Genomic DNA, 26412 nt, shown 5'->3' on the forward strand with positions numbered 1-26412 from the left:
ATCCACAGAATCCCTTCTGAGGTTTCTCCGGCACCAGAGGGCACATTCCCATTAACAGATGCAACAAAAAGCAAAGGATTCAGCACTCTGTTCCCTGTTCATCCCTCCTGGCAGCACACAAGCACTCCTGAAACAACTCCCACAGATCACACTAGGCTGCAGGAAGGGCATTTCAAATGTCAACACGCCAAACAGTACTTCTGTTGTGCAAAGGGACTCGTCGCACTCCCATTTGGTGCAGCAGTCTTCAAAATGACTGCATCTAAGCTTCTTGTTAAATGACACCCAAGAACTGTTTAGCTTTTAAATTTAAGGTGAACAGATTAAGTCTCTCAAAAAACAGTAGGTGTGAGAAGCCAGTTGACAGAAGAGCGGGGAAAGAAAAACCCACACTATTAGGTGTCTGGTATTTATTACTTTTTTTAATACAGAGAAGTCACAACAAAATATTCTCTAACAACACACGCAAATGATATCATAACCAATTATTTTAATTTCATCAACATTCATTTTCTATGTACATATTCTTCCATTTGCAAAAGTGCAATCCAAAAATGTCTCAACAAGAAACCTTTACGGACAAGTATATTTTTGAGGGGTTTTCTCACCGGTGGCCTTACAACAGCATGTTTGTTCTCAGTTACCTGGTACAGCAAAATGAAGAGTACATGGGGGGGAAAAAAAAGAAAAGAAAAAAAAAAGAAATTGTGTTAGATGCCTCCCTCGTAGGAATATTCCCTATTTTCCCAACTAAATTCATTATGAATACACTGCTCACTACTGGACACATGAATGCAAATAGACTGGAATAGTCAATGGACTATAGAGCACTGTAATTTTAATGTTTCTGCAGCATTAGACAGAACATGAGTTTCAGCCTGCTCACGTTGGTAGATGTCAAATTATGTATCAGCATGTAAAAGATGTCTACTGTGTTAGTTATGGTTATCAAAACTTACTTTTAAACGTCCTATCGATGGATGAATTCATTTACACATCCAAAATATTAAGTCTATCTAAATGCAAGCCTCTCCTATGGAAAACATCATTAACTACTGGAAAGAAAAGCATTTGCACATGCAACTCCTATTACTATCACAAGGAGTATCGTGCATTTAAGAGTAGAATGAACCTCCAAATCCAGAGGACTGTATTCTCGTTTACAAAACATACTTCAGGCACAGTTTAATCCGACCACAGGCCAGACTAAAAAGAACACACAGCATCAGAAAAATGAAAGGTAGTGAAGAGTAAACTTTAGCCAACAAGCAAAGCAAGCAGCTCCCTACATTGACAAATCATTTCCCTTTTGACACATTTAAAAGCTCAATGACTACTACCAATGCTTGTCATGACAGATATCAAACCAACTGTTGTCTAGTTCAACCTCTTAAGCAGCCATTAAGTCCCAAAGTTCACTCTGACTTCGTACTTATGCAACGCTTAGCCAAAACTCTCATGGCCAAAGGGTGGGCCTGTCTGCTTGACTGGAGTCTGATGCATCTTATTAAAAAAAATAAATCTTACTTGCATTGTGCAGTAACACAAGACCAGTTTTCAGCATCAGCAAGAAGCAGAGAAAGTATTCCCTACAAATTAGGGACAATTTACTTTAGAGGAAAAGTTCAGAGGAATCTTTCTATAGCTCAGCTGGTTTCCGTTGAGAATCATTTTACAGTACTACATGTGCTGCTAGCCTGCAGTTGAGAGATGTGCTTTGCAAGAAAAAAGGTATTTCCTCAAGTGGTAGCTAAGACTCACTTAAAATCAGAATTAAAAGGAAAAGGTGATTGAGAACTAAATTGTTGCCTGGGATAGATTTGTAAACAACTTCTTGTTGCTATTAAGACTTTAAACATGCTTTCCCCTCCCCACTTTCTCGGTCTGCTGCATTCTTAATTTTGACTTGAATATATTGTATAACCTTTAACATGTTTGTGTTTTTAAGAAGTGGTCAAATTGCTTTTCTCCACTTCTACTCATTCTCGATTGTCATACATACATATCTTGAGAGGCATCTAAGAAGATAAAGAATTATAAATTAAGCTACTTTAAGGAAAGTAAGTGAACAAGTACTTAGAAGAACTCCACATCCCATTTCTGCCCTACCATGTGCATTGCAGTGACACCTCCCCTCACCAAATGTGTGAAAAAAATGGGTACAGAATGCTACTATTTTGTTACCCTTTCAGTGCATGTGGGGCCTTAGGCTCAAGGCGTGAGTGACTAGCACTCAAGATCAAATACTATATGTATTCTTTATTTTTTATCATGACAGGAGCTTTGTCTTTGCTGTGTGATTTCAGACTGCTACAAGAGTCCAGTATTTATGTATGTGATCTGGTACCCATGGTATTGCCAGACAATGCAGCTCCAAACTACCCTAACTCCAACAGCTTGTGGAAATATACCACTGAAGGTGAAGGGCTCATCCTCCCCAAGGAATTAATTTGAATTATAACTTGATTGCTCTCCATAAGGGAAATCTACACTGCACAGCTAACCAGGTTATCCATCTGCTAGCTAACTTCTTCCAGCCCACGTACACCTGGGCCAGATCCTGTTTCTATGGCCAATGGTTACAGTGCTGGTGCCACTGTAACTGGAGTGGGCATAACTTGGTTTGTGATAGCCACACCAGAACAGTGTTAGAAGTGCCCCAAAGTTCTTCCCACAATTTGTCTTAAAAAGGAAGCAGTTTTCCCCAAACTGTCACAAATAGACCCCCAAGGAACAACTACACATAACCCCAAGAATGTGCTCCAGACACAAACACACAGACAGAAGAGAAGACAGAGCAAGGGGGGAGCCAGTGATGTAGACTATCACAGCCTGTTAATGTTGCTGTTCAGACCAGCGGTGGTGGACCACCAACATAACCGTTACGAGACAGTCCGGTCCTATCCGGATGTGAAAATCATTAACTTGACTTGGCTAGCTTCTAAGGACATTACCACTCAAGTTAGCAGTAAGTGATGTGTGCCAACATAAGCCCTCTATGCAGAGTATTACTTGAAGAGTGGCTAACGCTTAAAGGAGCTAATTTTGCAGTGAAGACAGCCAGGAAATAAAACTGTGAACTTGGCATTTTTTACGCACAGAGAAACATGGATATTCAGTTTGAATTTTATGTGCATGTTAATTTCTTAACTTAGCAGAAAGTGTAACTCTGTCCAGTATACCCAACACTTTCTTAGCTTCTGACTTTTCTGTTTTCCTTCCCAGGGTGTACAGATTATCAGGGACATTTTTAAGATCATGATTTCAACGGATACACTCTTTGAGATTCTAATTTGGGAAAACCAAGAAACTTCAGAAGAAACAAAAAATAATCCCATCTCATGAAAAGAAACAAAACCCATACCTTGAGTGACCAATCACTCCATAAACAACAAAAAAAAATACAAAAATCTCAGCTGGCTTTAGAAGCCAAGTAAAAGATTAACAACCTATTTTAAAACTTTTATTTATGTAAGGGAAAAGTTGGGAGCAAGAAACAAAAATTGCAGATTCTACAGGGCCAACCCCTATGACACAAATTCACTGCCTAACGCATTGACTACTATATACAGCACAGAGGCATGTAGAAAGTAAATACACTAAGTTTGCTTTCTTAAAAAGTCTCCAAGGTTTTTAGATCCTGGACTTACATAATTTTGAAAGACAAAGGTGCAGCAATTAATTGACTTAAAAACTGATGCCATATGTCATACTAAGTACCTCTCAGATCTTACTGGTCTGATGGCCCAGATCCCACTTCATGGTCCTCTTTCCAAGCCAGTCACACCAGTCTGCAGTAGGCAGCAAAGCCTCAGTCCCAGCAGACACACACAAACATCCCCGTTCAGTTCAGCCTGTTCCTTCCATTTATCACAAGGTCCTAAAATATCTGTGAAGAAATACCTTTAAATAAAGCATTTTAAGACCTCCAGCTTGTTTTGGTATAAACAAATGACCTGACCGCTAACATTACAACACTGGTGGAAGCAGTACGATTGCCGTACAATCCGTCAGAGAAACACACATCAAACATATACGGCAGGAAGACGCTATGCCAAAAAATAACTCAAGGTTGCCTTTTCTGGCATAGATTTACATTCACTTGTCACACTATCTTTGTTTATCCCATCTTGGGAAACCTGAAAGAAAGCCCACTAAGATGACAGTCTGGGGCAAGCTCCTGTGCCCACTGGGACTCGATGATTTCAACAACTACAGGATGATTTCTTTCCAAGGATTCCCCATTTCCACCAAGCTAGAGGGACAACAAGCCTACACAGTTACACCCACTTTCCAACTGGACGTATTTCTCTGTCCCATATATGTCTCCCCATGTCCTTCTTATAAACTGTATTACAATAATACGAAAAATAAAGCCAAATCATTTTAGCTGAACTTTACCCCACACTTGGGATATATTCAAAGGCCATTAAATTGGCTTGCCTCCAACCTTCAGAGATCTCGTCAGGAGGATTCTGGTTTAACAACATGTATATATACATATTCATATGTATACAGACAAAGAAGCTGCTCTTTCGTTAGAAAAGAAAGTAATTTCATCACAGAATGAATCCTATAAAAAGATATGTAATAAAGTTGAAATACCCATAAAATAGCTATTACTAAAGCAAAGCTTTCGTCAATAAGCCTCCAAAACTTTAAATGAAGAAAATGGCTTCACGAAGTGGTAGTCTAGATTTCCACAGTGAGGACACTGCTGGACGTTGCTGTATTCAGAGAAATACTGCATGCCAATCCGTACATCTATTACTGGCTTTCCACAGTGCTTACAGTTCAGTCGAGCCTGTGAAAAAAAATAAAAACACTTTTGAAATAACCAGATTCACCTCCATTCCTTGCCTTTGCTAAACAGACACTCAGCCCTAGCCTCTGGCAAGGCCACAGCTTCAGTCAGGAAAATGACAACCATGGGGCCTTGCTGGTAAGGATGTTTTTCACCCAGACCAGTAACTTACAGGCATACAGAATGGTTGTCACATGAGGTAGCACCTACTGCCCAGCAAAGTCTGGAGAGTGAGTTATTTCCCACTCTGACAGGAGGTACAGAATTTCAGAGCTTACATATATACATATATATATATATATATGTATGTATGTATAGGTTGTTTTGTGCAATTTCACCTCTGAATAAATTCATGTGCTCACCGTAAGAAGTGCTGTCTCAATAAGCCACAAACGAAGCCCTGAATTGAGGAGATAAACTTCACCTTTGTGAAACTTCACGTTCTTACCATGCAATCCTTACCTTAGTGTTCCCACTGCGTACCTGTTTAGGTCTACATTCAAACATGATCTCTCCATGAGACGTATCAGCATTTTAATCTTTTGGTTTAACAAATGTATAACTTGATCTACTTTATCAGCATGGCGTTGTATCACTTTAAATATCTATTTAAACATTTATAATACGTATCAGGTTATATAAACTTAACACAAACTATTCTCCAGCTGAGACGGGACCAACATTAACTGAATAGGTAGGAGAACTGATTAAAGGTGAAGGGTGAGGAGAGGCAGAGCTATTCATGGTCAACAGAAACAACAGCAACAGAGCCTTCAGGAGACATCTAGCTGAGATATCCAGCCCATTTTCTGTGCAGAAAGCAACAGGCAGTGTGAAAGCTCAGCAGGGAGCATGAAACACTCAGGAGAAGCAGGAGGTTTAAGACCACAAAGGAGGTTAAGAAGTAAAGGTGGCAAATGAGCAGTGTGGGCTTGATCTGTACCGCAGTTTAACCTCTCAGCCTCACGTGCTAACAAAAGCTTCAGCTCTTCATTGAAAAGAACACCAAATGATTTTCTATAGCAACCTTGACTTAAGGGATTTTCTTGGGAGGAGGACAGGAAGCAATTATTAAAGTACTACTGCTGTTGAGACAAGACTCAAAAAGAAGCAAAGCATGAAGTCCACAGATAGCTGCTTTGCTTGACAAGCAGAAATTCTGAGAAATGCAGTCTAACGGGGCATAGATTTATGGTGATTTTCTTAAAATGTGGGTTTTCCCCTTGCTGGTGTCCAGCCCACCATCTAGCTGCCATCAACCTGACAGTGGATGTAGTTCATTATCCTATACACATATTCTTGAAGTATAATGAAATATTTTGAAATAAGGTATAAAATTATTCAAAACAAGAAAATAGCAAGGCAATTCAGAGTTAAATTATATACCATATTTAAATGTCATTCCTCTATATGCAGAATCATCTGTAACAATACCAGTGAAACAATGACACACATTACCCAGCAATCAGTAGCTGAAGCTAGTGGTTTTATATTCAGATCTATTATTTACCCTGTACTGTCATACTGTCCATTAATCATACAATTAAGACTCTTTTAGAATGAGACCTTAATTCCTGTCTTGTACATTCAAAAGAAGCAATTCAGATTTAAATTTCCTGAATTTTACAGAGCTAGTAAGTTAGCATCTGTGTTTTATCTTTAAAAGTCCCTATTTAAAAAAAGCTGCAATCTCAAGAGGCACAAAAAGGGAGGCATCTCTGCCTTTTGTTGCAGTCATTAACAATGTAATTTTATCCAGTACCAGCAACTCCACTTGTCTTGTGATCAACACATCTTGGTAAATATGTTAAATTTAAAATTAAACAGTGTGTCACATATTGGTAAAGCTCTATTAGAGATTGCTCTCGTATTGCCACATCTTCAAGGGCAGCAACTGTCTTCCTTTTAAGCCTCACTCAGAACTAAGACTGCTAGAGCTTAGAAATTTTTAATCTTAAGAAATTAAGAGACTGCAAATCTTTATGGAAAGCATTCACAAAACCATGAAGTGACCATTCTTGGAACACCTGCTCTAACCCCGTTACAAACCCTGCGTGTCAGGAGCCAGCCACTGCCTTCTGACATGCCAGAAGGAACCACTGAGCTGCACCTACAAAAACAACACCTGGTGCTATTCACACGACTGCCTACAATGGGTCACCCCTACCTCCGCAACACAACTTTGCTGAGCTTTGAGACCTCAAACAGAAAAACGTCTTGAATACTGCTGATGGTCCTGCTGCATCAGGCATGTACCTACTCTGGAGTAAACTGAGGCTCTTTCCCACGCAAGATATAAATGAGGTGAGCACTTAATGAAAGCTAGGTTTCTTCAGGCTGTAGCAGAGTACCATCAGCACAGTCAATTGCAGCAAAGATTAAGGAGAGATGGGTAATCTCCAAACACAAAGACTCTTAGACTTTTAGATTTCCTCATCTTTTTTGCAATGATCATCTTATGACAGAACTCAACTCAAGCAACTAGAAGAACCTTGAATGCACATATCATCTGCTAAAAAAATGTGCAAATATTATTAAAATACTACTAGAATTTTACCTGATGCCAAAGGTAATGCCTAATGATCATCCCAAGCACCAGCTTTAATTGTGAATGCATTTAAAGGGGCTTTAATTAAAAAAAAAAAAAACGTAATCACCGACTGTTACATTAGCTTTTGTCTAGCTATAGGCCTTCATGCTATGTAAATTAAGATAAAGGGACATGAGCTCTGCTTTCTTATACTACACGCATAGGCTGAAAAAGAAGGATGGAGGAAGGGAAGGGAGGAGAGAAACACAAACCTTTGCTTTATTTATCATCAATTGGAATCTCACCTTAGGAATCTTACTTATCGAGGATACTGACCTGACAACAGGGAGATGCTGCCAGAATATCGTAGGTATACATAGTTCCCAGCTGATGCCAGCTTCCATCCCATCGGGACTTGCACTTAATGCAGATAATTTTGTGAACCCCTTCTAAGCAGTCTACACAAACAGCATAGAGATGCATAAGCCTTCCTGTGGACAGGAAACACACTTCTTAAGGAGACTGTAACAGAAGATTAAAACAGACATTTCCTGCAATGTGTTATTTGCCCTTTAGTGTTACAAATCACACCTTATTAAGATCTTTTTGAAAAGGGTGAACAATAAGTAAAAAATATTTCTCAATCACAAACACATAGGACTTAACTGAAGCTATTTTCCATTAATGCAAAATTCAGGAATCAGTCATCATCCTGCCCACTCTAAACCCCATTCCTTTAGTTGCTGGTAGACCTTAGCAAAGTATTTTGTAAAAGAAGTTGCTTAAGCTACATGAGCAGATGCCAAATTAAGCTATGTGATCAGCTGCCATTTTTACATGAAGACGACTACCCTAGCTTCATCCCCACCTGACAGAAGAAGTGGAGAAGTGTTGAAGCTTTTTAATAAGACTCATCTAACAACTTGCCAAAATCTTCCAGCAAACAGGTAACTAAGAACCTAATACTCTTCACGGAAAAAAAGTAACAGCCAGAAGAACTTTCTTTCCTGTACTTTTTCCTCTTGATTCATTTGCAGTAACTATATTTGAAAACATATGTTACACATACAATTTTATCATGCCACACAGAACGATGAATCTATCGAGCTCTCCCATGAACTTAGGTTCTGCACAAACAATGATTTCAAAAGCTGAGTTATACTGCCTTCTGTAAAAATCAAGTGGTTCAGACTTCAACATGAAATACTTTCTGCACAAAAAGGTCACTGAACTCAACAATTTGAAATCCAACATGCAAATTTCCCACAAAACAAAAAGCCCTGCACAAACTACAAAGATCTGCTATCCAGATTAAGCCTGATTTGTAGTGGCTAGTTGTTTAGTGGGCTTTAGGCGGACTGATGCAGAGTATAATTCTGTAGTATACCAGGTTTTGCACTGCTATACAAGAAAAAGTTAGGAAGTAATGTAGTTACAAACAAGACTGTGCTTATCTTGGATTACGATTTGTGCCCTTCAGCACCAAAGGCCTGCACACATCACAATTCGTAATTTAAGGAGCACACACATGGTGTACCTTTTTTCTAGATATATGGAATAAAATATTAAAAATTGCTGACTAGTAACTAGGTACTTTAAAGATAACAGATTGTTTATTAACTTTTCTTTTTTAAGCCGATTGTTTTAGAAAAATGAGAAAGAAAATCAGATTCTACCTAAAATATATATAAACCATACAGTTGCCAGTATGAGCTGATAAATTCAGTAACTCCACATCAGGCTGTTCAGCTCTAGAGAATGTGATGTGACGAGACTGAAGAGCAAATATAATAAGCTCTGTTTCTAAAGTGAACAACAAGAGATGGGAGCCTTTCAAATAACTCCATGTGCTAAAGCTTTGTGTTGAGTAGGAAGACAAATAATTTTCCTGAACTGAAGTTCTCTGCTTCTGCATATTAAGATGCTACATTTCCCCACCACTTGATTTTCACAATCCTTGCTATATAGGAAATGAGACTCCTTTTATCAGGCATGTTTAAGATATCAGAAGTGATTTTCATTACTGAAGAGAAAATAACACCCTGAAACAGCACCCTTTCAAGCGTAATTCCATTTCAAAGCATACTCCTGATAATAAACCCTTTTACCCAGGACAAGGAGGTAAAAATTTTAACAATTAATTATTCACAGCACGTTGTCTGAGCAAGTTTTTCAGGTGTATCATCCAATGGGTAAGAAGCAATTAACTAAAATATAAAAAATAAAATAAAAAATAGTTCAGCAGTTTCATTCTTAGTGGCAAACAATAAGAAGTGGCAAGTTTCACTATTACTAAACCATCTATTAGCGCTGATAAGATCACAAGCATGTTGTGTATGCCTCCTCACAGAAGCAAACAAGCACGGTTATCTCACACAGGTATATTCTGTTTATCCTGGAGAATTTTCAGCTTGTATGTTTGTCTGTCACTTTTTCCCCTCGAAAATACATTAGGTAAGACAGAAACAAGAATGTTAGCATGAATACAGTTCAGTGACTTAGCACGCCATGATTTAAATAAAGGAAAAAAATACAAAGCTTGTTGAGCAAAGGAATGTTACATAATAGATGTTATAACCATGCATGAAACATAACAAATTTATGGAACGGAGAGAAACTTAAATGCTAAAATACCTCCTGCTAATGCATTCCCATAACACTTTTCAACATATAAGTTTATGTTTTCGAAAAACAACCTAGGAATAGTTTCTATGGCTTATGTTAGCCATGCTGGCTGCCAGCAGACTGCAGAACAGATGTGTTTTGCCATGTACCACCTTGATCACTTAGTTTCAGACATACCTCTCAGGAAGAGCTGAAGCTCATCCCAGCTCATGTTTTGTTGTTGCTTTGTTTTGTTTTTTTTTGCTCTAGGAGAAGAAAAATGATACATGCCTTGCTCCCAGCTCAGCAGGGAGCTGGGACATGGTCAGGATGCTGCTCAAACTGGCAGCAATTTGGGACCAAATCTAAAGCCCCCACTACCTCAACGCCACTTCATCCCAGCATAATAAAAGCTTACTTTCACTGTCTAATTTCTCCAGGCCACAGAAATAGTCTTTGCCAGGACTGCACTAACACATGCCAAACTACAGTCCTTGCCATGTTAAAAAAAACACAACAACAAACAAAAACAAACAACACAAAACACTATGTGCAATAAAATGAAACTGATATTCTCTAGGCTGAAAGCAGATGAGAGCCACAAGTGGTGATACAAATATGACTTTCATTGATGCTGCAGTACAGCATGCTTAACATAAAAAGTTGTTTAAAAGGCTGATGTATGTCTTGGAGCAAAACTCACAACACATAAATCAGTACGTACACACTGCAGAACAGGGTGGCTATAGTCTACTTAGAAATTAGATGAAATGTCTGCTGGTTATTAAAACCAAAAGCAAGGCATGGATCTTTCTACACATTTGCTTTTTGTAATTCATTCCTAACCATTTCAGCCTGACCCACACCATAATCTAGATGTGACTCCAGCCTTTACAAAACTGCTCAGAAATGCAGAATCATGATGAAAATCTAAAATGGGGGGAGGGTGAGGAAAGATGGAAGAGGAAGCAGTCCCATCACAGAATGAAACCTAGCATGACTGACAGACAACCTGTACCTTGAAGGTGACAGGGAACATCATATTCAATTTCATCGTGTCTTGATGGGCTAAGGAACAGGGTTCCATCCACCAGCGGAAACTGTTCAAACACTGGCAGTGCCCTGTGGCACAGCGCACAGTTTACAACGTTCCTGTGGCTGGCGCTAAGAGCAGCAAGAATAAACTTCCGCAGGTCCTCCCCTTGGCCCACTTGGGCGTCATCTTCCATTCGCACATGGAAAGTATTCAATTTATGCCTGGGGATGTGAGTGAGAAGCTCAGACAGGTCGAGCCTTCTCAGAAACTGCACGGGGGCGTCGAAGTGTCCCGATCGATGTGCTTGCAAACCGGCTGCCCCGTAATCGAAGTGCGCGTTCCTGAACATGCCCCCACCGGCCATGTTCTTCTTGTGCGGCTCCAGGTGAATGGCGTTCTTCAGGAATTCTCCCAAGTACCGCGAGGAACGGGGGCCGCTGAAGTGGGTGGGGGCAAGAATCGAGTAGCCGGTGGGTGGGGACTGGCCGGGAGAGACGCACGGGGAGCGAACCGCGTAGCTCCCGCCTATGACACCCTTCTCCTGGGAGTTCTGCCTGTCCATCGAGTGCCTTCGCTGGATGTCGTGACTTAAGCCTTTCTGCGGCTTGTTGGCTGGCCTGCCCTTTTTGGCTTCCTCTGCTGACTCCGCCATAGACCTTCCCGTGCTCTTCTCCAACACAGACTTCTTCTTCTTGTCATCCTGCATTCGTTTCACCTGGTACCAGTCAGTGTCTTTCTTCAAATGACCCTGCCCGCACCGACAGGAGCAGAAGCGGAACGCGAGGTCGTATCCCTTCTTTGTCCACATGTTTTGGCGACACTGCTTTTCGTTCCAGCTCCTCGCTCTGCCGATGCAATTGAACTGGACCAGAATGCTGCTCTCCCACTCGTAGAAGCACTGAAGGTGCATCCAGGTGCTGTAAGGGCAGTGCTCGTTGTTGCATATGACCTTCTGGTAGTCATCCTTCTCGAGGTCCACTGGCCTTCCAAAGCTGCAGATCAGTGGAGTAGCACAAGGGGCTTCTGTGGAACATAAAGCAGACAGATTAATAACAGGCTGCTCCTGGCCTGCACATCACACCACTCGTTTAAATGTCGTGCCAAATACAAACACGAGTTCTTATGCATGATCCGTACTATCAAAGAGCCCGCAAGCACTAGGTCTGGGTCAGAATAACAAATAATCTTTGCTATAGCTCTTTTTTTTTTTTTTTTTTTTTAAAGCAATGAAGGAAGAAGAAAACAAAAAGACAACACAGCTTGTTCAGCACTCAAAGCCAAAGCACCTCAGAAGTCTTAACCTTCCTCGAGGCTCTGTGGACACTGCTGCAAACCAAGCATTAAGAAGTAAGGAGAAAGCTTTGTGGACATTTCTGGAGGGTTGCTTTGAAGCCTGAGAGGCAACATGGGAAGAACACATAGAAGTGCTTGTTTGAAAAACAAGCAGGATATACAACTGGGCTTTGTGATCATAAGGAGAGGCAGGAATTGATCTTGTCTTTGGGACTGAGCAAGGGACGACGGATAGGGAGAGAAGCGGGAAGCAGAGGACTTTGAACAGCGAGACAAACAGATCATGTTTCTTGTACAAAAAGGAGGCCCTTCGTTATGTTTTCAGGCAAACACAGGATATGCCACCATTACTGACCTACCTGATAGATAAATTTCACAAACCAAATAGTTCTGTAACACAGATAAAGACCAAACGCCACGTGGTCTTTTATCAGCAAAACAGCAGCCTTTGCTATATCCTTGAGCAAAGAACAGAGTATTTCAGTTCTCTCCCTGTAACAGTATCACCTACACAAAGATGTTCTGTATTTACGACCAAGGACGTTTTCCCCTCCCTCACCTAAGTGCCACAGATCACAAACTACTCCAATTTCTGACTGCATCGGTGTAGCTGCAAGGCACAAAAAAAGGAAATTCTCATCAGGACTTTCCACTGGATCTTAAGTGAGTCTAATTCCCACTCCAAAACAAGGTTCTCAGATGCTTAGTCAAATATTACCAAGATTTCTTCTGTGTATTTCTAACGTCTTACTTCCTCAAAAGACACCGCTCCAATAGGACTGGCAGGCTGCCTTTTTACCTCTGCATTACTGCATTCAAACAATCACACACTTCTTTAGGGTTTTCCCCGGTCAAGTGCTGCCTCACCCAGCACAAACAGCTGCCAGGAGCTCCCGAATCCTGCTCAGAGCTCCAGGACTTGCGAGGGAGACACACCGAGCCTCATCACAAGAGCCTGCTGCCAACTGGGTCTTTTTCCTTCAAAGCTTCTACCTGATGAACAGGGAAAAGAAACCTCAATTGTGTTCTTCTTAATCCAGCTCATCACTGCTTAGTGAATAATAGAACATAATTTGCACCGAGGTAACAGGTTTTATGCTGTTTCCTTTCCTGGTACTCAAGACGTTAAATAATAGGCACACAGCAGCAACACAAAGTATATTTTGCAGCAACAGGTCATTGGCATGCTACTGTTTTTACCCCTTTCCAAAAATTCTGCAAGCAAGCAAAACACCTTCAGTAAATTCAAGACCACGGAAGTTCTTCAAACTTATTTACCCAGAACACGCAGGCACAAGGAGTACAAGAAAATTCTCCCAAGCCATCCCCTGGAACGCGCTACATCCTCATCTCATTTTTCTGCCTCTGCTTCACACACCAGAAACAGCACAGTTGCAAGGAGAACTCGCCGCAATACCCTTCCTTCAGGGACTGACTATAAACTGCAACAAAGGTGCATTCCCAAGAACATTCTCCTGAAGCAAAAAAAAAGCCTGTTTCAGTTCAAAATACTGACTCGTTCAGTCATTCAAAAGGAAAAGAAGACAGGTTACCAAACTGGAGAGAACATGCTAGATAAGAGAAGCATTGCCTCGGGACTTTTGGGAAGTTCCTTCTATAGAGGCAACGTGATATTCCTGCTGCTTGTCTCAGGTCTCCAAAAGGCATGCTGAGAACACACAGGCTTTGGGATGTCATCTGAGAGGTATGAATTGTATTGGCAACCAATGACTAATCTTTCCTCCGTGTTTTTACTCTGTATTATTGAGTGTAATGTCACTGTCTAAATGCAAAAGTGAGTAATTTATCTACTTGGAGTCAAAATCTGTCATTTTACCAATTCACAGAGTTCTCCATCCATTCTCCCAGGCCGTTACCTTTGATTCAAGTCACACCACGCCACACCAAGCATCTCTGCAAAGTTTTTCGCTATTTGCCGTTCTTTTATCATACTTAGGATCTGAAAGCATAGTTTGCAATAGTAGCATCTGATGCAGTTTATCTCCGAAAAGTCAGTTAAATTGAAACCTTTCAAAGCTCCTCATCGAAAGTCAGATGTGCTGCAAGATATGAGAGGTACCACTACGAACAGCTCTCACTATGCATTTCCCACATTTATCTATTCCGGCCCATATTCATTGCCACCACTGACAGAAGGCAGGAAGAAAGGACATGCCAGCAATCCACTTATGCTCCCCCTGTGTTTCAGAGTGTAAATGTTCTAACAGTCGTGCATATAATTATAGCTGACAGCCCAGGGAGTTACTACACAGCCACGTCTAGAGAACCTCCAGTTAAGAATAAAGACTTTGCACTTGTTCATCCATACCAGCATAGTTAACCAACTAGAAAACAAAAGCATTTCATTAATGAGACTTTGAACACGGTCCTGATTTTGGATGGAAAAAAATACTTGATCTCTAACCCTCTAAGAAGTTTACTGCCTCTTTGTCATGTGGACAAGAAATTAGATTAATAAAGTGGCTGAAATGCAGGGAAACAAACAAACCAGTCTGTGTATTCCCCTCAATGTACTCACAACTATTTGATTACTATAATGTTCTGTATGTCTAGAGGCTCTTTTAAAGTGTGACTTTCAACAGATTCCTCCCCTTTGTACTGGTCCATCACCAGGACTGTGAAATGTGATCTTCTCCAGCTCTTCCTTGAGAACTTAAAGCTGTCAGATTACCTAAGAATTTGCTACCTATGATAACTATGAGGAAGAAAAACATTCTGTTTTTGGACAGCAATGCCTTTTTTTCCATATTTAAGTTAATTAGATAACAACTTTATCAGACATTTCCTCACCTCGTCTTCTACCCACTCCATGTAAATTAGCTGGTCACACAACCGTCATAGCAGAAGCAAGCGTAGGATAGCCAGAAGACAGCAACAGAGCAAACAAAGAGTCTTATCCCACACAGAAGACCCCACCAAATTGCTAATCAGTGGCACCAAAATTACAGATAATTCGTAGAAGCAGAAACACCAGCATTCAGATTACTTAGTATGGGATCCACACTAGCAAATGTGAAGAGCTCTTCCCATCAATTCACACCCTTCAAAGTGCTCTGCGTTATTTCATCAACATTTTATAAATGAGACTAAGCACTTATTACAGAATTACAGAACTTTAAACATTCTCGTTATCAAGCCCTTCTAGTTCCTATCAATTAGGAATGATTTTTAAGATTATTCCTCAGAAAGACAGAGGTAAGATCACTGCACTCATGTTTTATGGTAACTGTACTTCAGTTACTGCCAAGAGCGACCCACAATAAGCCTCTTCTGTGTAAAGAGAATTTCACGTGAGCCAAACTGCCCATCCACACATGGCAGCCCCAAGCTGATTTGTCACCTAAATATAACCGGACTCCAAGTACCTAACACTTCATCAGATTTCTGGTTTCCAAAGTTACAAAAAATAAACTTCAGGAAAAATTAAAGGCTAACATGTATCAGAGAAGCATCCATTCTCCTAGCAGACCCTTTTGAAAGAAAGCCTCACTGACCATAAAAGTACCTCTATTTTACCTTTCAGTTTCAAGATGTCTTTCAGAGCCTGAGAGAACAACACAAGGCAGCAGGTAGCTTTGTGCAGCAGAACAGCTCTGGTGTTTAGACACAAGTGTCCTGCTGTAGCAGAAAGGCTGCTGATTTGGAACCACAGCTGCACAATGACTTGTCCAAGAAGTTACGGTTCCACAATAGATGTTTTCTCATATTCCTCTGTAGTGATTTTGATCAGTAATTCTGAAACTCGGTGTATGGAGCAGCACATACATGCCCTCTAAAATAGAAATGAGAAATAATATTCCAAACAAACATACATCTAAGCAAAGATATCTGACTACTTAAACAAGGTTGTATTTTTGACAGAACTGCCATAAAATTAACTTTTCTTTCAAAAACAAGAGCATGAAAGAAGACTGCAAGGAGCTGGCCTGGGTGTTTGGCTTTTTCTCAGATTTTCTGTTCAGGTTTAAACATCAGCAGAAGTCAGAAACACAAACAGAGGATTGAGATAAATGTCCTTCAAAATGGAAGGCATCAACCTGTTTCTACATTTAACAAAAAGCCTTTAATACAGTATATGAAGGCCACCCTTGCCATGCAATGACGCTAACGAAAGCAGCAGAATAACAACTGTCTGAGGAACGTCTCTCTGGTGAAGTAAATGGAGGAGAATGTTGTTTACTTCTGTTTACACACCCATCAGAAAACCAAAGACGCAACCAGCAAGCCAAACGCAATGACTCTACGGCCTCAGTTTCATGACTGCTCTCATTTGTTCTGAATCCTAAATGCAGATGCCTGAAGCAAAATTTGCTCTTCCCCCCATGTTCCCACATTACCCATTGTGCAAGCACCAGAGATTTTCAGTCAGTGAACAGAAACAGATAATTATTTCCTGTACTCGCCAGCGTAGGTTTCAGCTCCCCCCCCCCCACACACACACTTAGGAGTGCCAGTGAAGCTCAGGGGTGGTATTAACAGTGTAAGGCTGGGGCAGAGGAAGAAAAAGTGTGGTGCTGCTGGAAGAGGCAGTCCTATTATCATTGTAAAGCAACTGAGAGCAAACAGGTTTTTACGGATCTGGGAAAAAGTAGTTTAAAAAAAAAAAAAAAAAAGCTAAGGTCTTGGCACTGAGTCAGCTGCAAGACACCTACTACAGCCTGGTTTTGGTCTACCATCACTCTAGCACCTCACCATCTATGCCAAGGACACTTTGCCAGCACATTCCCTCAGCTAGAAAGGGTACCTGTGGGGCACATACATTACACTTTAACCTACATTACCACCTTCACATGAACAGGGCTCTCTTCACAACCCTACACATCCAAAAATTGTTCACCCTGCCAGCCCGAACCGGAGTTGAGCCCTGTCTGTGGACGGCTACTCCCCACCAACCACCTGCATGAATCTTGAGAGCTTCTCCTACCATCAGGATAGCTTTATTTTAATTGAAGTCAGGCAATACTATTGTGCTAGTGCAACTATAAAAAGAAAAAAAAAAAAAAAAAAGTAAAGACAACAGCAATGAAACAGGCTGAAAACTTGTATTAATTGCCCAATGTGTTTGCTCTGGTAAACCCTGAAATATAATCTGACATGCAAAAAATTACCAAGAAGTAACAAAAGGGTATTGCCATATGCATAACGAGCTAAACAGCACAAATCATACAGCACTACAGAAATGATCACTCATCTTCCTAGAAGCCTGAACGCAGCAGGAAGAATACACTGGGAAAAAATGTTTCACAAGTGGATCCAAAAGGCAGGCTTGGATGTTCAGTGCAGCAGCAGCAGCAACATATAGCAGCAGAAAAACTGTACAAAAAGTCTTTCAAAACAGCTTGGCTCACTGCTTGCATTGAAAACGCTCACTGACGATGACTGATACCTATCCAAAACTTCTTAGGCAATCTACGCAGACTGATTAACATTAAAGTTTCCAGACTTTCTCTTGAAGAGCGGGGAAGAAACAGGACAACAGTACCTGCTAAGCCACCCACAACACAGGCTTTTTCTCTCATGAGAATCCCTGTAACATTCTTGGACATAAAAGCCAACACTACAAGTCCATCTTCAGCCATCAGCAGAGCAGGACAGCGCAGGCTGACATTTCACCTGGCACAGTGTAGTAGCAGTGGTCAATATTTACACTTGGAAGGGTCTTAAAGAGAAAAAAAAGGGTCTTAAAGAGAACACAAGCCATACGCAGCCTGGCTCTACCTGGCAGCTCACCCAACGGGCAGGATGTCACAAGCGAGTAGTCACATGAAGTGACCACCTTCCCTTCCTCGAGGGAGGATTTCAGGTAAGCTGGGGTTACTAAACCCTGGTTCAGCTGGAAACTCAGATGATGAGAGTCCTGGGGTGTACAGCAAATGCTAGAACCACCTCCACGCACTTCACTTACACTGACTTCACGCCCAGCCTCCAAAGGAGTTTCTTCCCCCGGAAAATCTGAGGAAGGCCTAACCACAAAGCAGAGGCAATGGAAATCATGAAGGCTGAAGTCGTACCTGTCACGTTAACACCTGCTAACTTGAAGCACAGCCAGAACAAATGCCTGTTTATGAAATCTGCGATTAGCACATGATACACAGTTGCTGTTATCTACGGCTCTCACTCAACCACCCACTCCCAGTTCAGCCATCACCTCACCAAAGTCAGGAAATCAAGAGCAGAACCATACAAACTAAGGACGGGAGGCACCCACATCAGTACAGTAGCTCTGCAGTTTGCTTGCACAGCCATCTGTGCTCCAAGCTGGACCAACTCTGCCTACACAGCTGAAACCCATCATAAGAATTCATATGGTCTTAAAGAAATCACCAGAATCTGCAAGGTTATCATCATCCAGCTAACCTAGCCAATTCTTTCCATTTAGTCATCAAAACACAGAACAACTCAATCGCCAGCTTTGGCTTTGGTTCAGGATGTAGAGAGTCTTGCTGCATAGGAAAAATCCTGCCCTGACTTGATGTATACCCTCAGTCCAACTGAAAGCATCACCAGTCCACCATACCAAGGAGAACTGACCCACCAGGACAACTAATGCCAACACACTCCTGATCCTACCACACAAATCCTGGGTTGGCATCGCCAGGCCAGGTAAGGAGCAGTCCCCTCTGTGCCACAAGCAATTGTGCTGAGGTCAGGAAGACTCCTTGCACTGCTCCATGTAAAGTGGATGTTTACGGTGTCCTCTATCATGGTGAATGCAGAGATTGGTGATTATCCCAAGAGTGGTGGGCTTTAATGTCTTCTGAACCTTGGCTGTCGCTTTGTCCACACCTGGATCATACAATCATCCTCACAGCAAAGCATTTCCACCAACAAATTCTTTTACTGTAGCCTTCCAACAGCCTTCAATACCTTGAAACGTTACAGTAAACTCACCCTCATGTCTGATGAAACAGATATCCTAATAACTAAAGCAGACTAGAATGCACCTGCCCTAGCAAGTTTTCAGTGGCAAATTCCACCTTAAGCTGGGAATAAAGGGATAAATGTGGCAAGTGAGAAAGTAGATGCCTTAATACCAAGCACAGACATGGACTGGATTTGCCCAGAATCAGCCAGCTAGCCACGAGGCCCTGCCCAAAAGCACAACAGTAAAGGGACAAAAGGCTGAATCAAATGGTATCTTTTCCAGCTTTAAGTCTAGGGGTGTTTGTACCACTGGTCTATACTTTCCCAGTTTGAACAGGACAGTATTTTTACTCTCATGTGAAAGGCTGAGCAGCCGCTAGAAGCTCAGTGGCAAGCGGGGGACGCAGCCTCCCTAGCTGCTGCATCCAGCGTCTCAGCACGATGACGGCTCCAGAGGCTGGAGCTGTCACTTCCAATCGACGTCCCTCTCACAACGCTGTGCTGGCTCCCAGCCCGGCCTGCGTGCCACCTCTGGCACCCGCGCAGCACGCAGAGGCCTCAGCTGCACGCCGCTCCCAAAATGGTATCCTGCAGCACAGCAGCGGAGCCGGGGAATGCCAGGCACACTCAGCAGCCAGGCTCTGACTGGAGCTATCTCCTCTCCCAGCGAGCATTCGAGACGGGAACAGCAGCAATATCCCACTCAAGCCCTGGCAGGAGGACTGAAAGGCTCTGCCATCGCGAGAGAGAGAGAGAGAGAGAGAAAGATAAAGGTTAGAGTGAATGCTCTCCAGATAAATGTCACTGAAGTCTACTGGGAAATGTGAGCGCTCCACTCAAAATCCTGCCAGCTTTCAAAATGGAATTATCCACTCCAGTGACTAGATTACTACTTCAAGAGGCCTGTTTGAAATTATTTGAATTTCTATGAAAACTGTTTAAAGAAAGCCCATGCCCTACTAATGCTGTTGTAATTCAGATACCTCGAAGATTAGCTGGATTATCTTTCCCTGAGCTATATGCAAGGTTTACCTCTATTTTTCCTCGCATGTGCTGTAGGAAGAAAAGCAGAGAAGGAAGGATGCCTGCCAGTCTTTATGCTACTTTCATATCAAAGGATGTGTCAATATGCAAGGCTGTAAGCAAGGCTGAAGAAAACTTACAGATGTCTCCCAGGACTAGAAGCTGTTTTGTCACTGCTTGTTGGATCACTACGAGGAAGAAACAGGATGAGTACACACAAAGTGAAGCAATCAGTTCAAAAACTGTGTTTCCTCACATGGAACCTAACAAACATCGAGCGTAACCCTTACTCGTGTAAGCTTTATGCTTCAACCAGTGACTGAATGATCACACGAACACAGAGCACAGTTGGGCCCTGATACCCATTTTGAGAGCAAGTAACTTAAAAAAAATATTAAATGCGTACTTGCTCATATGAAAGGATATTTATTTTATTCAGCAACACCATAGACACGATCCCATTTGCAAATGCCTTGCATTTGCCACAAAAGGATGTAACTGCATAGCTTTAAAAATTCCCAAACTAAGATAAAGTGCTCTCAAAACCAATTTGCATTGATCGAGACAGTGGAATTTGCATTCAGCTGATTTCTGCAGTTAGAAGAACTCAACGGAATTAGGAAGAAAAATGGTTCTCCTTTACAAAGTGTGCACGAATTAGATTCTGACACTCACTGCAACCAAACAGAAACCTAATTTTCCAGGTGGCTTCACCGGTATCAATGGGACTCCCTCCCTCAAGCTAAATAGTAAGGAGGTTCCAACACCCAACATCACTAGACTGCCAAACTGGAATTAGATGTTATATGCAGCAGGGAATATTCATCAGCAAATACTAATCCACACATATATTAGAGTGATTCATGCTCTAAAAATACATTTTTTAATTGAATATTGCACTGACAAATCTTCTGGCCCTCTAACTACCCCTCCTCCAGGATATAAGTTTTTTTTTTGGAAATCTTACTGGTTGGCTAGTCACAGCTTTCTATATATTAGTCACCACAGTACTGAATGATTTGCTTTCTCCATACACTTGTATTATGTTAACATTTTTATTTGAAAGTAAATCAAAGCCTTACAAACTTGTACAACACAGGTGAAGAGTATGCAGAAGCCCACCTGGCCATTTGAAAGCCAGGTACCTAGGAAAAAGTTCCCTAGAGATCTCATATGAGCACAAGGATACTAAAATACAGTTTTTAAGCTTCTTGGAGAATTTCTTCTTTGAGAAGTTATAAATATTCAACTCACTCTGGTACAGAGTACATTGTACAGAGCAGATGTATACTCCAATCCGCCCACTGCGTGAAGTGTACCTGCTGCACAGCTCTCAGGGACAATTCATTTACGAGGAAGGCACATTATAATTTTAGCTGTGTCCTTCTGGGGTCTGGTCCTCAGCAAGATGATCCACAGGGGGTTCCTGACGGTAAAGGCAGAAGCACAACCGGGAGGTGCGGCAGGGACCCAAGCAGCCCAGCCCCATCGACATGGGCACCGCTCACACAACCCTTCAGCTGGCACAGCACAACGACATCCCAACGGGACCTGAAACACCCACCTCCATCAGCTCCCCCACTGCCTATCCTCCCCTGAAGGACTTTCATGACGAGGATCCTACATAAATTTGCACCCTGACAATGCCACTAGACAGCCTACCAATTCGCCAGCTAGGCCAGTTTTGCAGTTTAAGGTCTCATCTTTGCCAGTGGGGAAAAAGTATGACACCAAATACACTGTGAGGTGGCAATTTAGAGACAGCTACACCATTTTATTTTTTCCTTTAATTGAGCTAGCTCTAATGAACCCCCTGTTAAAGGGGAAAACTATAGACACGGAGGGTGGACAGACAGATTATTCTTTTCTCTCATCTTCTCATGGCACCAATGCTGGACAGAACAAATGTTGGAGTGACAAGGACATGGGAACAAACCTGGAAGATGTTAAGGTAGGGACCAGCAAGAGGAGGAACAGGATTTGGGTCTACTGGATAATGAGACCAAAACTGAATGCAAGGCAAATAAAATGGATGGAAGAAAGAATTTTAGGGACAGAAACAACTGTATGAGGGGTCTGGATCAAGGAGTTTATGGGATAAGAGGGATAAATGGTAAACTGGCAGGAGCCAATGAAGTAAAAGTTCCCAAGCTCATCAGGGCAGAAATGGAGAAGGAATTTGCTATTCAGAAACATCACATCTGACATAAGCCCTGTGGAAGGTCCTTCCTCTGATGCTGCTCAGGGCAAATGATCCACAAAATACCTTGCCTCCCCACGTTCATTTATGTCTGCAGATGAAGATCACCAAGTATTGCTATTGGGATTCCTGTAAGCCACAGGGCTGAAGTCACTGAGGCATAAACCAAGGTAGCTACCAATGTAATTTTATATAATAGCTGAGATTTTCCAATTTGATTATGAAAACTAACCTAGAAAGTTATCTAGAAAAATACAACTTTATTTGGAATTCAACCACTCTGAAGACAAAAATCTACTTCTGAAGACAGGAATCTAACTAATGAGGCTTCCCATGACACCAAACTTCAGTTTCCTTGTGCATTTTGACACTGGTAAATTAGTCCATTAGCCCACCATGACCTGCACCTTGCTCAGCACAGAATATAGATGTCACTTTGATCATGAAAGATTGGGCTGTCATATGGAGAATTTCTCCTTGCTCTGAGGGAAGCATGGGAATTCTCCAGGAAAAGAGGTGGAAAGGCACAGAAAAAGAAGCAAGAGGAACAGAGGAATGGAAGGCACAGCTACAGACTGCAAATGCTCCTTGGGGACTTCATCAGAATAGCTGCCAAAAAGTTTCAGTGCAACACGGAGAAGAGTCATCACATCCCATCAGTATTTATGCCCCATCCTCTCAATCCCCACCATCCAAAATCAGACTCATAAGCCTGAACCCTTCTGCTGACTTCCACCACGGTCTGAGCCGTGAACATGCACTAATTAAAACACCACCAAAACCAAATGAGTGCCCTCCTGGGCAGAAGAAGATCAATCTGTGTTTCTCAATCACCATGCCAAAAATTGGCTGACAAACTGTAAGAGGGAGCAACACCTTGCTGCTGTAAAGGGCTGCTGTAAGAGGAGCTCTGCATAACACAGCACTGCTAGTCCTGGCTGCAGAGAGAAGCACAGGGGAAGTTAAAATTTCTGTTTCATTCTGGCGTTTGGATGGGAGGCAGAAACAATATACGGACCACATAGAGAACAATGAGGGCTTAGACAAAAAAATAAATCTGCATCACTGTCCCTTCCTTGGATGAAGCAGGGTCCTGATGTGACCACGTCATTAGGCTGTCACACTGACATCACGATGCAAAGCCAAGGCTCACTTGGCCCACAAGGAGCAGCACAGGGAAGAGCCTCCCTGCACCCAGCACACTTAATCCTCAACACAGATAATCTCCCATGAATAATCGAGAGTTGACTGTGTACAGCAGAACTCTATTAACCTCACAACTCGCCGCAGCAGGCCGTGTCCTCGGTAAACTGCTTAGTGATCAATTAACTGTAAGCACACAGCCTCTTACAAACATCTTCAGTCTGGTAACGGGATACTTGCCTCCAAGGCCCAGCTATTCCACGCAGCTTCATTTCGGATTCATGAGTTTTACAGACACGAGGGAACCTATTATCATCATCTAGTCTTCTCCCTGCACATGAGAACTGGATTCCCAGCCTCGCTGCATGACAGGAGCCACTTTTTCTTTCATTTCCCAAACCAAATCTGTTGAAAGCTTTGGACTTCTCAGTAAAAACACAATTTGTGAAGCTTCCAGCTGAGGATTATCTGATGGGCGGTAACCTAGGTACAAATAAAGCTAGCAGCCACACCTACTCCTCCTGGCTTTAGGAGTTCCTGAAACGAAAGATACAGCTAGACACAGTGACAAGTCACAGATCAGGTGCGCTCACCAGGTGCTTCACGTAAATACCAAAACCTACTTCATACCTCTGTTGTGAGGACAACAAAACAAAGGAGCAGAGGGGTGACAAAAGAAACAAAGATGTTTCTGACCACTGAAGTCATGAGGAAGCAGGAAGGGAGAGAATAAAAAAGCATCTGAACTGCATGAGGTTCAACCAGTCCAAGTGCAAGGTGCTGCACCTGGGCCGGGGCAATCCCAGACATGAGCACAGCCCAAGAGAAGAACTCACTGAAAGCTGCCCTGCAGAGGAAGACATGGGGGTTCTGGTGGACAAAAAAGCTCAACATGAGCCAGCAGTGAGTGCTTGCAGCCCAGAAGACCAACTGCATCCTGGGCTGCATCAACAGAGGGAGGTTGGTGAGAGCTGGTGGAAGGAGGTGATTGTGCCCCTCTATTCTGCCCCTCTGAGGCCCCACCTGGAGTGCTGCGTCCAGGTCTGGAGCTCCCAGCACAAGATGGGTGTGGGGCTCTAGTCTGCTCTAACAGCAGGTCCAGAGAACAGCCAGAAAGATGATCAGAGGGCTGGAGCACCTCTCCTACAGAGAACAACTGAGATAGCCGGGGACATGCAGCCTGGAGAAAGGGAAGGCTCCAGGGGGACCTCATCACAGCCTTTCTGTACCTAAGGGGTGCTTATAGAAAAGATGGAGAGAGACTTTTTACAGATAGACATAAGGCAGGGGGAAATGGTTTTAAACTGAAAGAGGGGAGATTTAGATTAGATGTTAGGAGGAAATTCTTTACTCAGAGGGTGGTGAGGCCCTGGCACAGGCTGCCCAGAGAAGCTGTGAGTGCCCCATCCCTGGAGGTGCTCAAGGCCAGGCTGGATGGGGCTTTGGGCAACCTGGGCTGGTGGGAGGTGTCCCTGCCCATGGCAGGGGGGTGGAACTGGGCGGTCATTAAGGTCCCTTCCAGCCCAAGCCATTCTATGATCTCAGGCTAGCTCTCAGAAATGCAACTTTGACTCCATAGGAGTCTGGCTAGTGTAGAGTAAGGATGTGCAAGGCACCTGGGACAAACTGCCTTACAGATGAAGACAGAAAACCTGTCCCACCAGCAAGCCGTAGAGATACGTGTGTTCACTGGCAGCACCTTCCATGGAAACTGCACATGCAACACAGCTTTGTGCTCCCCCCACAAAGCATCCGCACCTGTACGCACCATTTTCTGCTGTGCTTTAGAGACAAAAATTGGGAACACCGTTTCTCCCCACCTCAAAAGACAAGCCAACACACCAACTAATGCTGTCTCGTGCAAGACGCTACCTGTGAAGTACACGGCACCGGACTGCAGTCACGATAAAAATGCTCTAGAAATCCTCCAACTCTTGCTGATTTCTATGTGTTTTTTTTCTTTTTTTTCACTTGCTCACTCAGAACAAATGGACAAAAAGAAATTCTCAGCATCTCCCATGGCTCCCTGGAGTAAGCAGTATTCCCATAGAAGCAGCCTGGCCAAGCCCTTACGGGCCGAAGCGGCGCGCGATTAATCGCTAATATTCCTAGGGAGAAGTTTCCATTAAACGACACGCGGGAACCGGGCGCCTCGACACCCGCAGTAGGATTCCTGGAACCCCCAGCACCGCCCAGCAGCAGCCAGGCAAAACTCCTGCCAGGAAACACCGAGCCAGGCGCACCGACCCCTCAAAAAGCGTTAGATTTGGGAGATGGGGGGGGGAGAAGTGGAGACGAGGGGGCTCCGCAGAGCTAATGTCGGAGTTGGGAATCTTCTTTTATGGCTTTACAGGGAACCTCAGCCTACCCCCAGCTCTGGCCTTAAATCCCGTTGTGCAGCAGGGCTGTCCCCGGCAGCACACAGCGGGGATGGCCGCTCCGGGCGCTGCCCCCCAGCACCGCCCGGCGCCTCCCTTCCTCCTCCTCCTCCTCCTCCTCCTCCTCCTCCAGCCCGGGCCCTGCGCCACGGCGGGAGGAGGCCGCGGGGCCGTGCCGGCCGCTCACCGCTCTTGGCGTCGCCGCCCGCCGCCGCTCCTCCTCCTCCTCCTCCTCCTCCTCCTCCGCCACCGCCGCCGCCGCCGCCCGCAGCCGCCGCCGCTCCTCCGGCCCCGCCGCCCGCCGCGGCGCCGCCACCGCCGCCCCCGCCGCCGCCGCCTCCCGCTGCCGCCGCGGCGCCGCCGCCGCCCGCCGCCGCCCCGTTCTCCTGCTCGTCGCCGCTGCTGTTGGCCCGCTTGTTCTTCTTGCCCTTGCCGCCCTTCTGGTTCGGCATGGCGGGCAGGCAGGCGGGCGAGGCGAGGCGGCGGCTGCGGAAGGCTCCGCCGCTACCTCCGGCT

The 26412-nt window shown here is 43.4% G+C and overlaps 1 protein-coding gene across 1 annotated transcript; it reads right to left on the minus strand.

Moving 5' to 3' along the window:
• Positions 1 to 402: 402 nt before the first annotated feature.
• Positions 403 to 26412, minus strand: HECA (hdc homolog, cell cycle regulator). The gene is made up of 4 exons (XM_032184239.1): positions 26084 to 26412; positions 10957 to 11997; positions 7671 to 7825; positions 403 to 4804 (listed from the first exon to the last, which is right to left on the minus strand). The coding sequence occupies exons 1-4, from the start codon at positions 26346 to 26348 to the stop codon at positions 4640 to 4642; spliced, it is 1626 nt and encodes a 541-aa protein (XP_032040130.1). The 5' UTR covers positions 26349 to 26412; the 3' UTR covers positions 403 to 4639.

The sequence above is a fragment of the Aythya fuligula genome, chromosome 3, assembly GCF_009819795.1.
Source record: "Aythya fuligula isolate bAytFul2 chromosome 3, bAytFul2.pri, whole genome shotgun sequence".
NCBI lineage: Eukaryota > Metazoa > Chordata > Aves > Anseriformes > Anatidae > Aythya > Aythya fuligula.